Consider the following 12,580-nt stretch of genomic DNA (forward strand, 5'->3'; position numbering starts at 1 on the left):
ACAGAGTTTTGTCAGGAAGTGAGCTGGTTTTGCCAGTTGGAGGTGGAGGGTAGGACTGTTAGGAAATAGGAGGGTAGTCAAAGTTCCCAGAGCACTGTTTCATCAGGGATATCATACTCCATTCTTGTCCAGTTATGTACCATGGAGTCCTGAACCAGTTAGACTGACGTTTTAGATTGGAATGGTTTCTAGGAAAAAGTGGACTGCAGTATGGCGTCCCTGTTGACATGGAACAAGGCTGTCGTGGGGGCCTAATTAACGCGGGCTGTGCACTTTTTGGGCCCCTATGCTCCTTGTACGGCATGTATTTAAATAATGAAAACATAGCCTGGCCCCTTCTTTCATGTTGCAATGGCGGCAAATTAAGGGGCCGATTCACAGAACTAACTTAAGACAAAATCCTAAACTTCCTACTTTTGGTATTCACAGAAGTTAGGATTTTGTCTTAAGTTTGTCTTAAGACAAACTTAAGAGAGACTTAAGACAGACTTAAGAAAAACTTAAGACAAACTTAAGACAAACTTAAGACTGACTTAAGACAGACTTAAGACAAACTTAAGACAGACTTAAGACAGACTTAAGACAAACTTAAGACAAAATCCTAACTTCTGTGAATACCAAAAGTAGTAAGTTTAGGATTTTGTCCTAAGTTATTTCTGTGAATCGGGCCCCTAGTGTTTTGTCCTTCTCAAACTTTTCTTAATTACGAGCTACTCTTCGGATCAGAAACCAGAGACAGGGCCCGCAAAAGTTTTTGGCCCCGTGCCCCGCAACAGCTTCCAACATGCTTGCCTGAAAAGGCAGTTGAGGCAAGATACATGTGAACAAGGAGAGACTTCCGGAAGAGGAACCTTACAGAAATATTTTTATTTTTATTTACTGTAGATAGGAATGCTGAGGCGAAGGACATCTCTCCTCTGTAGAGAAAGCCACCTGCAAAGAGTAAGCCGCCCGAAATTAGGAACTTTTTTTTCAGTTTGAGCGTGGAGAGTAGTTTGATGGTAATGTGGCCTCGAAGAGGAACTTGATCTGCCCATCCACCATAAAGTGAAGAGAAAAGCGAAAAAAGGCATTGAGTGAGAATGGGCAGGTAGTGAGAGGTAGCGCCTTGAGACCCTCACGGGTGAGTAGTGCGCTCTACAAATGTTTGATTGATTGATTGATTGAATGATTGATTGATTGATAAAGGAATGCTCTTGTGTTTTTAGGAACAAAACAAGTGTGAATCAGTTAAGAAAAGTAATTTAAACTACAACATAGAACACAAAAGGCCAACATAAAGTTTAAGTATAAAACAGATATTATACTGGTTTGAAACAAAAGAGCTGTGACTCCATTTTGCATCGAACAGGTCTCGCTCCAGTTCAGAATAAAATCGGTCTAACATGTGAATGGTTCTTTCACAGCCCATCAGGCTTTTTCTGGGAATGTCATCTATTGAGAAATCTCCCTATTGCTCGTGAGGCCCACCCTACACCAATGACTCGTAAAATGTATTTTCTCTTTCTTCTGTTCTCCTTCTCTCCTTACCTCCCCTTTCTGTCTTTTGCCTCAATATCCAACCCCTGGTGCTGATATCCCCCTGCATTTAGGATGAACCAGGAGATAATGTCGCAGCAGAACAGGTCGCCCGCCAGATCCCCCAACACGCACCCTGGTGCGTTCTCCTACAGCCCCTACAACTCACGGAGGCTGCAGTCCCAGGAGCCTGTAGACCCCAATGATGTCCTTCAGAGAGGAGCGTCCCGCTACACCCCAATCCAGGCTGAGGCCGTCGTGGCACCCCCTCCAAAGTTTGTACTAGCGAACAACGACATCTACTCTCTGCCGCAGAGGACCCCGTCGGTGGGGCAGATTGTGGAAGGCGCACAGGAACCAAGTCCTGTGCCAACTCCACTGGCCACGAGCCCAGCACAGCAGAGGGCACGCACTGGACCAATATCACCCGTGGTGCCCACACAACAGCTCAATGGTCAGACTCTAGGTGAGTTTAGACACCTGGCATATGAACTTCTGCATGTTATGTTATGTTATCTTATGTTATGTTATGCTATGTTATGTTATGGTGTGGTACACAACATCTTCAATCAATCGACCAATCAATAATGGTAGGGCGCGCTAACCACCCGAAGGGGTATCCAGGTGCTGCGTGGGTGGGGCTACTCGAACATCCAGGTTGAAGCCACTCTTGAATTCGGCAAAGAAGTTGGAGGTTCGGAGATAGATGGGGAGGCCGTGCCAGGCTTTGGCGGCGAGATGGGAGACGGAACATCCTCCTGCTCGAATACAATGAATGCAGGGGATGGAGGCGAGGGTCAAGGAGGTGGACCACAGGTGGCTGATGGGCTGATGGGCTGGTGGAAGGCCAGGTCAGGTATTCTCGTCCTGTAATGTAGGAGGACTTGTAACGGTGCATGAGCAGCTTGAAGTGGCATCTCTTCTTGACTATAGTATAGTATGCTATGTTGCGTCTCTGAGGGGACCTACTGGTGAGAATGAAACATAATCTGTAGGGGAGAGGGTAAAAAAATAAGCAAAATTGACCACTATTAAGGTTCCTGTACGCTCTAAAACTTCTAAACAAGACCTGGGGTCTTCAGTGGCAGGAAGAACAAAAGGCAGGAACCACATCTAACACTAGAGCAGAGGTCTTTAAACTTTTTTTCACTGAGGCCCCCCAACGCAAAATATTTTAAAGTTGGACTCCCCTTCGAAACTATATGGCAGTGACTCGGGAGTGGAGGAGCAGGACTGAGCGTAGGGGGTATGGGCTTCTGATATCATTTCATGGATACTTTTTCAGTAGCTCATAATCCATAGTAAATCTGAAACCTACAAAGAACAAATTCATTAAACAGAAACAGAAATTGACCAACAAATTCTGCTCCCCATAATCAGTGTGTTGTGTTCACCTTGCACACCTGGCGCCAATGCAACTACACCTGTTGCACTAGTGATGGATAGCAGCGGCCTTGAGTAGAAGGATATCTCATCTGTCTCCTTCACCCGTCTCCCACCAATGCCTAATAATCACTTCAGTCTTGGAACAGGCTCTGTACCATTTGTTGTTTGGTAGTTCTATACAGTGCAACCTCGGCCCAAGGATATTGGAGCGCTCCTTTATATAAGCACCAGTTACATCACACAGGGTCAGATTTTTTGTTTGTTTACAGGATGTTGAGTCAATATTGGGAGCCAACAAAGGCTTGACCTAATCGAGCCACTTTTAGCTCCAGGAATGTTTTCTAATATTGAGAGGTAATGTGAGGGTGTCTGAAATATTTCAGCGCTCTGTCCATCATCTTATTGTGTTTGCTTTGTTCACCCTAAATTGGCAGGGCATACCCAGACGTGGGTCCCTTGCTCACTTTGCCACTGGATTCAAGCTAGCCTGGCTGATGATGGGTGTTACTCCAAAACCGGTCCCAGGATGCTTGTTTCCGATTCAGGAAAGACCTGGCTTAGCAGTTCGGGCTGGACTGTTCCCATGAGGAACAGGGTCAAGACTGATTAGCATATGGCTGCGTCTGAACTGGGGTGGCGAAGTGAGCAAAAGAACCATGATGGATTCAACTCAGATCTAATAGTGGCTGGGGGTGAGTGTCTGAAAAGTTTCAGTGCTCCGTCCATCATCTTATTGTGTTTGAAATGTCACCAATTAAGCTCTTGAGTGCATCTTTTTAACGTACACTCATCAAAATGTTTCCAGATGTAGTCGGATTACTTAATGCTAAAATATATAGATAAAAATGACTACTAACATATTCTCTGTGTTTTCTGTCACAGATTTTGACTTTTTAGCGCTATATATACACATGCCACTATTCCCCACTGCGCCAAATAAGATTCAGTATTGTGATTTTCTGGCAGGACCACTGAAATTATGCGATTCTGCTGCATTTTCAGCATAATTGTGGATTTTGACACATTCACCTCTTAATCAGTTATCTGCTGCATAATCTGTGAATGTTAATGTTAACAAAAGAAATGCTTCTAGCTCAAACGGATTAAAAGGTATTAAAAATGTACCAACATGTTGCCACGCAGTGTTCAGCCCTTCACAAAAGGTGATTAGTCACCTTTCATTTGCTCGTTAATGTATTTCGGGGGTAAACTGGTACTAATGAAGTGAAATCTTTGCCCAGACAGTATTCTGGCCACAAACAGTCATTTGCCTTGATTGCATTAGGCAACTGAGGTTTTGTAGTAAAATTGATTAGTTCAACTTGCATTCCTTTGTCCTTTTACCGTGTGGCCATTTTTTTGTATGCATTAACCTGACGGTTAGAAAAATAACAAAATTGTTACAGAATATATTGCTCTTTTTAGCCACATCCTTGATCCTGCCACTTGTCAAGTGAAAAAAGTTGCGCTTCCAGGCCTTCCTTATTTGCAAGTACCTCAAGAGCCATTTGCACACCCCTGGGAATGCTGCTACAGCCCCCCGGGAGGCGTGCCCAACAGTTTGAAGAACTCTGCACAAGAGAGTCAAGGAACATGCAAAGCCCTGTCCAGCCCCTGCAGTCCTAGCATCCAGTAACCTTGGTCAGGAGGTACAGCACGGAGAATCACTCTTGATAGTGCTATAAACCTGAAAACATGGTTATTTCACAACATCAACCTAAGCTTCATTCCTTCTTCTGCTCTGCCGCTAGCGCTGGGATGCCTTAGGGCAGCTACGAGCTCAAGAAGTGCTAACTAATAATAATAATAATAATATGCCAAAGCCTCTCTGCCACCATTTTCTGGTTGACATCCTTTCTGTCAGAAAGGCAGCACATTCACCTCTTGCCTTTCATGCCTGTAGTGTGGAGTTGCATAGGAATCCCACGTCATGTAGGCTCTGTCCAATACTCACCTCGTACCCGTGCTTCATGTTCTGGAGGCACTTAAGGCTGGCATTCACGCCTGCGCCAATGATGCTAAAATCCACATTGATATTCCCAGTACTGAAAATAGCCTTGAAATCTTGCAAGAGTGCCTACTGGCAATCAAAGTATGGAGAACTACAAGATGGCTGCAACTAAATTGGGCAAACCTTGGGGGCATCTTTTAAAGACCTCAAAGAAAGACCATCCATGCTCTACCACCGCTGCGGGACAGTATATCCTGACTGCCAGTGCCAAATAAGTTAAACTCCTGGGCAACACTCATGATGGGGACCATTGCCACCAATCTAGGAGTGTTTCAACATTGGCTCTTTCGGATGAAGAATGGAAGACCATTCAGCTACCTCTTATTTGGGGAGAACAGTGAAGTGCTCTAGGCACTAGTGTTAATGTTTCACTCCGACTGCAGACCCGGTGCTGGGCTGACATTTTGGTTGGTGAAGAGCACTGTCGACTCTAGACTAGAGTCGGGCCATATGAGGCCTGTACCCCAGCACAAACCCGCATGGCCCCCCACAGTGGCGGCGAGAAACGTGGAGCCCTACTGTGCTTCTATACTAGGGTGATGAAGATGATGACAAGGGATTCTTCTGCTGTAATGTTAGAGGCTGATGGTCGCCTCGATCACCTGAATGATTGGTGAAAATGGGAGTGATACGCATTGATGGTGACAGGCGATTAATCTTTCTCTTAGTATATATATATATTTCTAATAAAGATTGAGGGATATAACAGTGCCGTCTTAACACATTGACACGCTGGGCAGTTGCCTGGGACCCCCACGTGCATTGGGGCCCCTGGCCAATCTATCTATGCACAGACCAGAATTTAACCAGGAGCTGCTTTTCCACAACATTGTTGTTCCTGTGAGTGGTTGTGTAGGCTGGGCTCAGTGCACTGCTTTGCCCGGGGGCCTATAATGCTGTTAAGATGGCCCCGGGATAGCTATCGAGAGACAATACAGTCATGATAGAGAAATATGGCGATGGATGAATGCTACTGCAGTAAATCTGATCATGAGTTAGAGGTGATGAGTCCCACTGTGATTGCAGACTAGAATAAGGAAAATTGATGGTGAAAACCATGGGTCCTACTCTGGGTATATATAATAGCAATGAAGGCGGGTGGTGAAGGAGGATGAGTGTAGCTGCAGTGAGTACGTTCCTGATAGAGGACAATGATTGACACTACATCCATGCGACAGTGACACACATCTCCCTGACATCCCTGTTTGTGTTTCAGTAGACGGAGCTCACCCGGTGGATTCCACAGCGCTCCGCTACGAGCGGGAAGTGGTGAGTATTAGTCAACATATTGATCTACTATTGACCAGTCCAGCTCTGTTGATTCCATTAGACAAGCTCACACAATCCCTTCTCAAGGAATCAATAGGCAAGGCCCAGGGAGATAAAGAAGGGATTTGCCAAGAATCACACATTATGTGCAGGTCAGGAAGCCGGATAATGGTTCCTAACCTTCCTGGGTCCATGTGGCTGCATAATAACCACCAGCCTACACTGGCCAGATTGCTTGATTTGGGTGTAACTGCCTTTGAAATGTGCATGGGTGGGTGGGGCATAGCGTTTGGTGACTGGACCCTGACTCTCTCTTCTACCTCTTGATCCAACCCTAATTCAGGACTTGCTGAACCACAACTTCGATGACATTGAGAACTTCGTGTCCAGCCTACAGAAGTCTGCAGAGGCCTTCAAAGTCTTGGACCAGAGGAAAAAGACGAGGAGGAACAAGAAGTCCCAGTCTGGGGGTAAGCTCACCAAAACCTTGGTTCTCGAGGGTGCAAACACATGTGCAACGAGTATAGGGTGTTTCGATTTTCCAATGTGTGTACTTTGTTTTATGGTGCATCTATAGCGCTTTCAAAAAAGCGCTGTACAATACATTATGTGAGGTGGTATGTTGGTAGGTCGTGATCAAATATTATATAAAACTTTGAAAGATCAAGAGACTTGCCTCCTGCTGCATAATTGACAAGGGAGTCGAGAAATGCCAGACACAAAATACTTTGATTACACTGGATCTGTTGCAGTGTCTAAAAGACACAAAACATACAACCCCAAAAATCAGAAGGGTAGAAAAGAGCTAGTGTCCCATGTCAAGTGTGAGCAGCTCATCGACGCATATCTCATGTGTGCACCTCAATGTCCCATGTGTGTGACTCAGTGTCCCATGTCACGTGTAAGCATCTTGCTCATCCACTACATTAAAGTGCATCAGTTTAGTGTCCCCATTCACACGTAAGCATCTCAGTGTCACATGTTATGCATAAGGACCTCACTGTCACGTGTGCAGCTCAATGTCCTATGTCAAATGTGAGCATTTCATTGTCTCTATCATGAGCCGGCTGCTCAGTGTCCCATGTCATGCTTGAGCATATCAGTGTCTTGCGTAACATATGAGCAGCCCATTAGCGCATGTCTCACCGCAGTCCCTTTTCAGACCCACTGGTCCATGTAATTGGTAAACAATTGAGTGCTTTGTCCCGTAGATGAACAGCTCAGTGTCCCATGTCATATAGGAAGTACTCTGTGTCCCATGTCATGCCTGAGCTGCCTCTGCACTTCTGTGTCCCATGTCGCACATAAGCATCACGGTGTCACATGTCATACTTGAGCTGCTCACTGCCCTCCGTCATGCATGAGTACAACATTGTCCCATGGGGCTGCCCCAACCTCTGCACCTATTGGAGAGAAGTCGCAGATGCACTCTGTGCCTGTACGGAAAGAGAGCTACCCTTTGAGTGGCAAACATATCTGCTACATGTCTTCCGTAGGACACGCAATACTAAGGTCACCTCCCGGTTCCTAGATCTGGGCATAGCCACGGCCAAATGACTAATTACAAAACGATGGAAAGCGTCAGATCCCCCACAAGTACAGGCTTGGAAACTTTCCACCATTGCGTGGGCCAGAGCAGAAGGCATAGCGACCAAGCGGGAAGAAATAGTGGGTCTCAGGAAAGTACCTATAGCTGAAAACTGTACTATAAGTAACCGTATGTTTAAATACTGTGTCGAAAACAGCTTTTGAAACCTCACTGTTGTATTAAATGTATATTGATGTCCAGTGACGCACATCATCTATTGTCGCTACGCACTGCAGAAAAGATTAAACAACTGCTCATGTACTTGTTTACTAAATGCCAATAAAAACAGATTTAAAAACACGTAAATGAGTACAACATTGTCCCATATCATGCATTAGCCACTTAGTGTCCCATGTCATGTGTGAGAACCACGGTGTCTCATGTCACATATAAGCACCTCATGTCATGTCTCTGCACCGCGCTGTCCCATGTAAAAGGTGGGCTCCTCACTGTCACATGTTCTACATGAGCACTTCAGTATCCCACACCACAAGTGAGCCCTTCAGTGCTCAATATTACAACTGCCATGCCTCTGATCCTCGGTGTCACGTGTCAGCTGCTCGCTCTCCCACATCACACATGAGTATGTCAATGTCCCATGTCACACATGAGTACTTCAGTGCCCCAAGTCTAGCATGAGCATCTCCGTGTCCCATGTCATGCCTCTGCACCTCAGTGTCACGCACCAGCTGCTCACTCTCCCATGTCACACATGAGTATGTCAATGTCCCATGTCACACATGAGTACCTCGGTATCCCAAGTCAAGTTTGAGCATCTCCGTGTCCCATGTCATGCCTCTGTACCTCAGTGTCACGCACCAGCTGCTCACTCTCCCATGTCACACATGAGTATGTCAATGTCCCATGTCACACATGAGTACCTCGGTATCCCAAGTCAGTCATGAGCATCTCTGGCTCCCATGTCATGTCTGTGCGCCTCAGTGTTCCATGTCTCACATGAGCCCCCCAATAACCTGTGCAATACGCGAGTATTTCTGTTTTCCATTTCACACATTTGCAGTTCAGAGTCCTGGTCTCTTGTCACTGAGACCCTTGATATGAGTAGATTACTGCTGATCCACTGCAGATTCACAGAGGTTTGTCCAATTGGGCATTTCTATGCACCTTGACTATTGCAACAATCGCCACAAGACACTAGGCGCGATTGTCAACAGAAAGTTTCAGGCTGTTCTTGAGTGTGTGGCCTCTCTAACAGCAGAACTCTGATCACGTCACCCCCTCCCTGAGAATGCTACACTGGTTGTTGAATTAAGAGAAGGCCATCTCTAAAGCCCCCCTGTTTGTCTTCGAGAGTCTCAGCACTGTCCGTTAGCAAATGGAGGTTCTATGATCCACCCATACATTCCACCCATGCAGTGCACTTCACCTTGTGCGCCCAGCTTTAGGTTCTCTCGCTCCACACTAAGAGGGAGATGGTTCTCGGCATGAACACCAATGCCGCGGAACCAACTCCCAGTGAGACGCTGGCATGTAAGCGTCTAGAAAGATACGAAGTGTCCGGTCAGGTCATTTGGCCTTTGTATGCTTCATGTCTGTCATTAGTATGGCCTTGTAGAACTCGCAGGCTCTCTGCAGTTCCGGGGTTTCGCCACAAACTGGAGTCCGAGTTGTCTTGTGACGTTGAGTTCTATTCCTAATCCACCCCTACAACTGTGCTGGTATCTTCCAAATCCATCCCTTCAACTATCACAGTTCCATATAAGAACTAGAATGCAAAGAAAACCAGGACAGGTTCAGACGTTAACCCCTGACATGGGTCGACTTGAGGTCACTGAAACTGAATGGCAGGAAAAAGAGCAGAAGGAGACAATCAACCTCGTGCCTGTCACGCGGAACCAACTACTGACTTTGTCTTCAGACACAATTTAGGATGTCAATTTTGTTGATTACTTGCATGCTTTCTATGAGCATTGTTGGCTAGGAGATACCTCTTTATTTCACATTTCCATGGTTACAGAATTCTGTTACAACAACATGCCCTTTTCAGATACTCCAGGAAGAGTGACAAACAGATGAAGTCATGTGCAACTCCTGTCCTTAGAGAGCGCACACTGAATCTGCAACATCGAGCTTTCAGGGCCCAATCACTCCACTCCACACTGGCTTCATCTGAACATTTGAATCATCTTTCCAGGTTCTGCAGCACCCTCAAAAGGAGGAGCCTAATAAAGTGCCTGTGCTAAGGTACTTCTGAACACATAGGGCCTGATGATGAGTTTGGTGGACAAGGTTACTCTGTAACGAACGTGACGGATATCCCGTCCGCCGTATTACAAGTCCATTATATCCTATGGAACTTGTAATACGGCGGACGGGATATCCTTCAAGTTTATAACGAGTATCCCATTTGCCAAACGCGTAATCATGCCCAGAATCTGGAGCACGGTGTTCAGTTCATAAGGCCTCACCTGCAGTATTATGTCCAATTCTGTAGGACACATCTGGAATATAGTTATAGCCAGTTCTATAGGTCGCATTGAAAGTATTGTGTCCAGTACTGGTGGCCACATATTGAGTATTTTGTCTAGGTCTGTAAGATACATCTAGATTATTCTGTCCATTTCTGCAGGGTACATATTATGTCCAGTTCTAAAGGACACATCCTCAGGTGGATGGAAGCTATTCAAATATAGACCACAGGAAGTCGACTGAAATAATGAATGAAAGGTTCGTCAAAAAAATGTGCAACAATCTAAATATGTCAATGCTGGTGGAAAGGAGTGTTGGGAAACAATGATGGAATTCCTTTAATTTATTAATGGAATATTCACGGTGCAAAAGTCTATGTATGCAAGACAGGCGCTCAGTGTCGGAAGAGTAACATTAGAGTCCTTTTCCACCGAAAGACTGATGGGTTTGACTATAATTTCCCATCAACTTGTAGGGATTTGTATTACATGATCCTATTTCAGACACACAATTGATGGTAAGTGGTTTTCATTTCAATTGTAGTATTGGCAATATCCAGTTTTCTTTCAAGAAGGCTGTTAAATATACATGATCCCATTTTAGAAGGTCTGTTTATGGATACCTACTTCATTTGAAAGAGCACACTTAGATTTCATGATTCATTTTTAGAGGAAATATGTAGAAGATTTCATTTAATTTCAGAATGACTATTAACAATATGTGAGTACATTCCTGGGCGGCGGCTGCGGCCTGGAGCCTTGCCTCGCCCAGTGATTGCCCGGCTACTTAATTACAGGGATAGAGACCTACTTCTGCAACTGTTCAGGACCAAGTGCCCATGGCAATATGAGGACAGTGTCATCTCGGCTTACCCAGACGACATGGTCGAGGTACAACAATGACGTAACTCCTACACGGCGATCAGACAATTATGCCTGATAGGCCTAAAATACGCTCTCCTTTTTACTGCCAAATTGAGAGTAGTGGAGGGTGAAAAACTGCACTTTTTCCAGATGACTGAGGAGGTGCGGTCCTAGCTGCACTTGAAAGGAGTAGAAATCCAAACCAATGTCTGAATAGGAGACCCGAGAACAAGGCAATGGAGGCAATGAAGGTCGCATGCCCACCTTACCCCCTTCCTCGCATGAGCAGTCAGCCAAAGAATATGGACGCAGGTGGTGGCTGAGGTTCGTCAGTACCAGAAAAACGGATTTGCTGCCTTGTCATCAGATCATGGCACGGACTCCGAGGTGGACAACACCAGATCTGGTGCTTCTGGTGAGACGGAATGACAGGGCCCAGCATTGACATCTAGACCGGTAGATGACCCGGTGTAATGAACAGGCCTTGCCACCCGCGGTTGACTGCTTGCATTAGGAGTTGCTGTTCTTGAACCTTGCAATCAGCTGGGGAGAGCATGGGGGTCGGTGAGAAGCTGGGGATCATTCCTGCGGGCAGAGTCCAACTAGCTGGACTGCAAATTGGGCCCCACCGCGCACCCTTGTTTTCCAAGCTAGAGATCAGTACTGAGGCAAAGGCTAATGGGGCATGCATGGATATGCCGTTCTAACATGGCGGGCGCACGCTGTGCACTCAGCCAGGGAATGAGGAATTGGGTACGTTGATGTTATTGCACATTTTGTTGATCCGTTGGGGGAGCCGATATGCACTGGCTGGGCCCTACATCTTGCACAGAGAGGCTTGATGTCCGACGCGCATGCTTAAGAGTGAACATATTCATACTTGACTACCGACACCCTATGGCGCGAGGCTGAATGTGACCAACAGAGGTGCAGAGCTCATAAGTGCTGGCATACATACGTATACTCCATTAGGCTATTGGCTCCATACTGCCCACTGCTCCGCCCACGGACCTTGCCAAGCATACAAACGATCACACGGTGGCATGATGTGACAACATGGAGGGAAGCAGGAATAGACTTGGCGGGGCACCTGTATGCTAAGAGCACCTTGCGCTCCTTTCAGGAGTTGAGAGATATATATGGGATACCACCGGGCCAGTTTATAACACACAGCGTGTTGCAACATGCTGTTTGTTAGATCTGGGGGTCTCTAGTTGGCAGAGGTATACACCTTAGACCAAATAGGGACCCTTGCTTCTAGTCAGGGCACAGGGACACACACGGTAGATAACCCCTGCTCACCCTCTAGGTAGCTTGGCTCGAGCAGACAGGCTTATCTCCAAGGCAATGTGTAAGGTATTTGCACGTAGACACCACAATGATCCCCCCTCCGTACACCACAAACTTAGACCACACAGGTGAGTTATATCAAAAATAATATATCTTTATCTAGTTTCCGCAGTTGAAGTCAAGCATCACAGGTTTACACAACATTCGCTTTCTTGGTTGGTCGGG

At 46.0% G+C, this 12,580-nt stretch overlaps 1 protein-coding gene across 2 annotated transcripts in view; it reads left to right on the forward strand.

Moving 5' to 3' along the window:
- Positions 1–12,580, forward strand: part of EPS8L1 (EPS8 signaling adaptor L1) — a 217,658-nt gene that overhangs the window by 147,264 nt on the left and 57,814 nt on the right. The window contains exons 8-10 of one of the 2 annotated variants that reach the window (XM_085616411.1): positions 1,593–1,984; positions 6,135–6,184; positions 6,528–6,654. In XM_085616411.1, coding sequence (XP_085472537.1) covers positions 1,593–1,984; positions 6,135–6,184; positions 6,528–6,654 — 569 coding nt within the window. Of the gene's footprint in view, positions 1–1,592; positions 1,985–6,131; positions 6,185–6,527; positions 6,655–12,580 lie in introns of both variants that reach the window. The other variant, XM_085616410.1, reaches the window with a different exon arrangement.

The sequence above is a fragment of the Triturus cristatus genome, chromosome 7, assembly GCF_964204655.1.
Source record: "Triturus cristatus chromosome 7, aTriCri1.1, whole genome shotgun sequence".
Taxonomy (NCBI): Eukaryota; Metazoa; Chordata; class Amphibia; order Caudata; family Salamandridae; genus Triturus; species Triturus cristatus.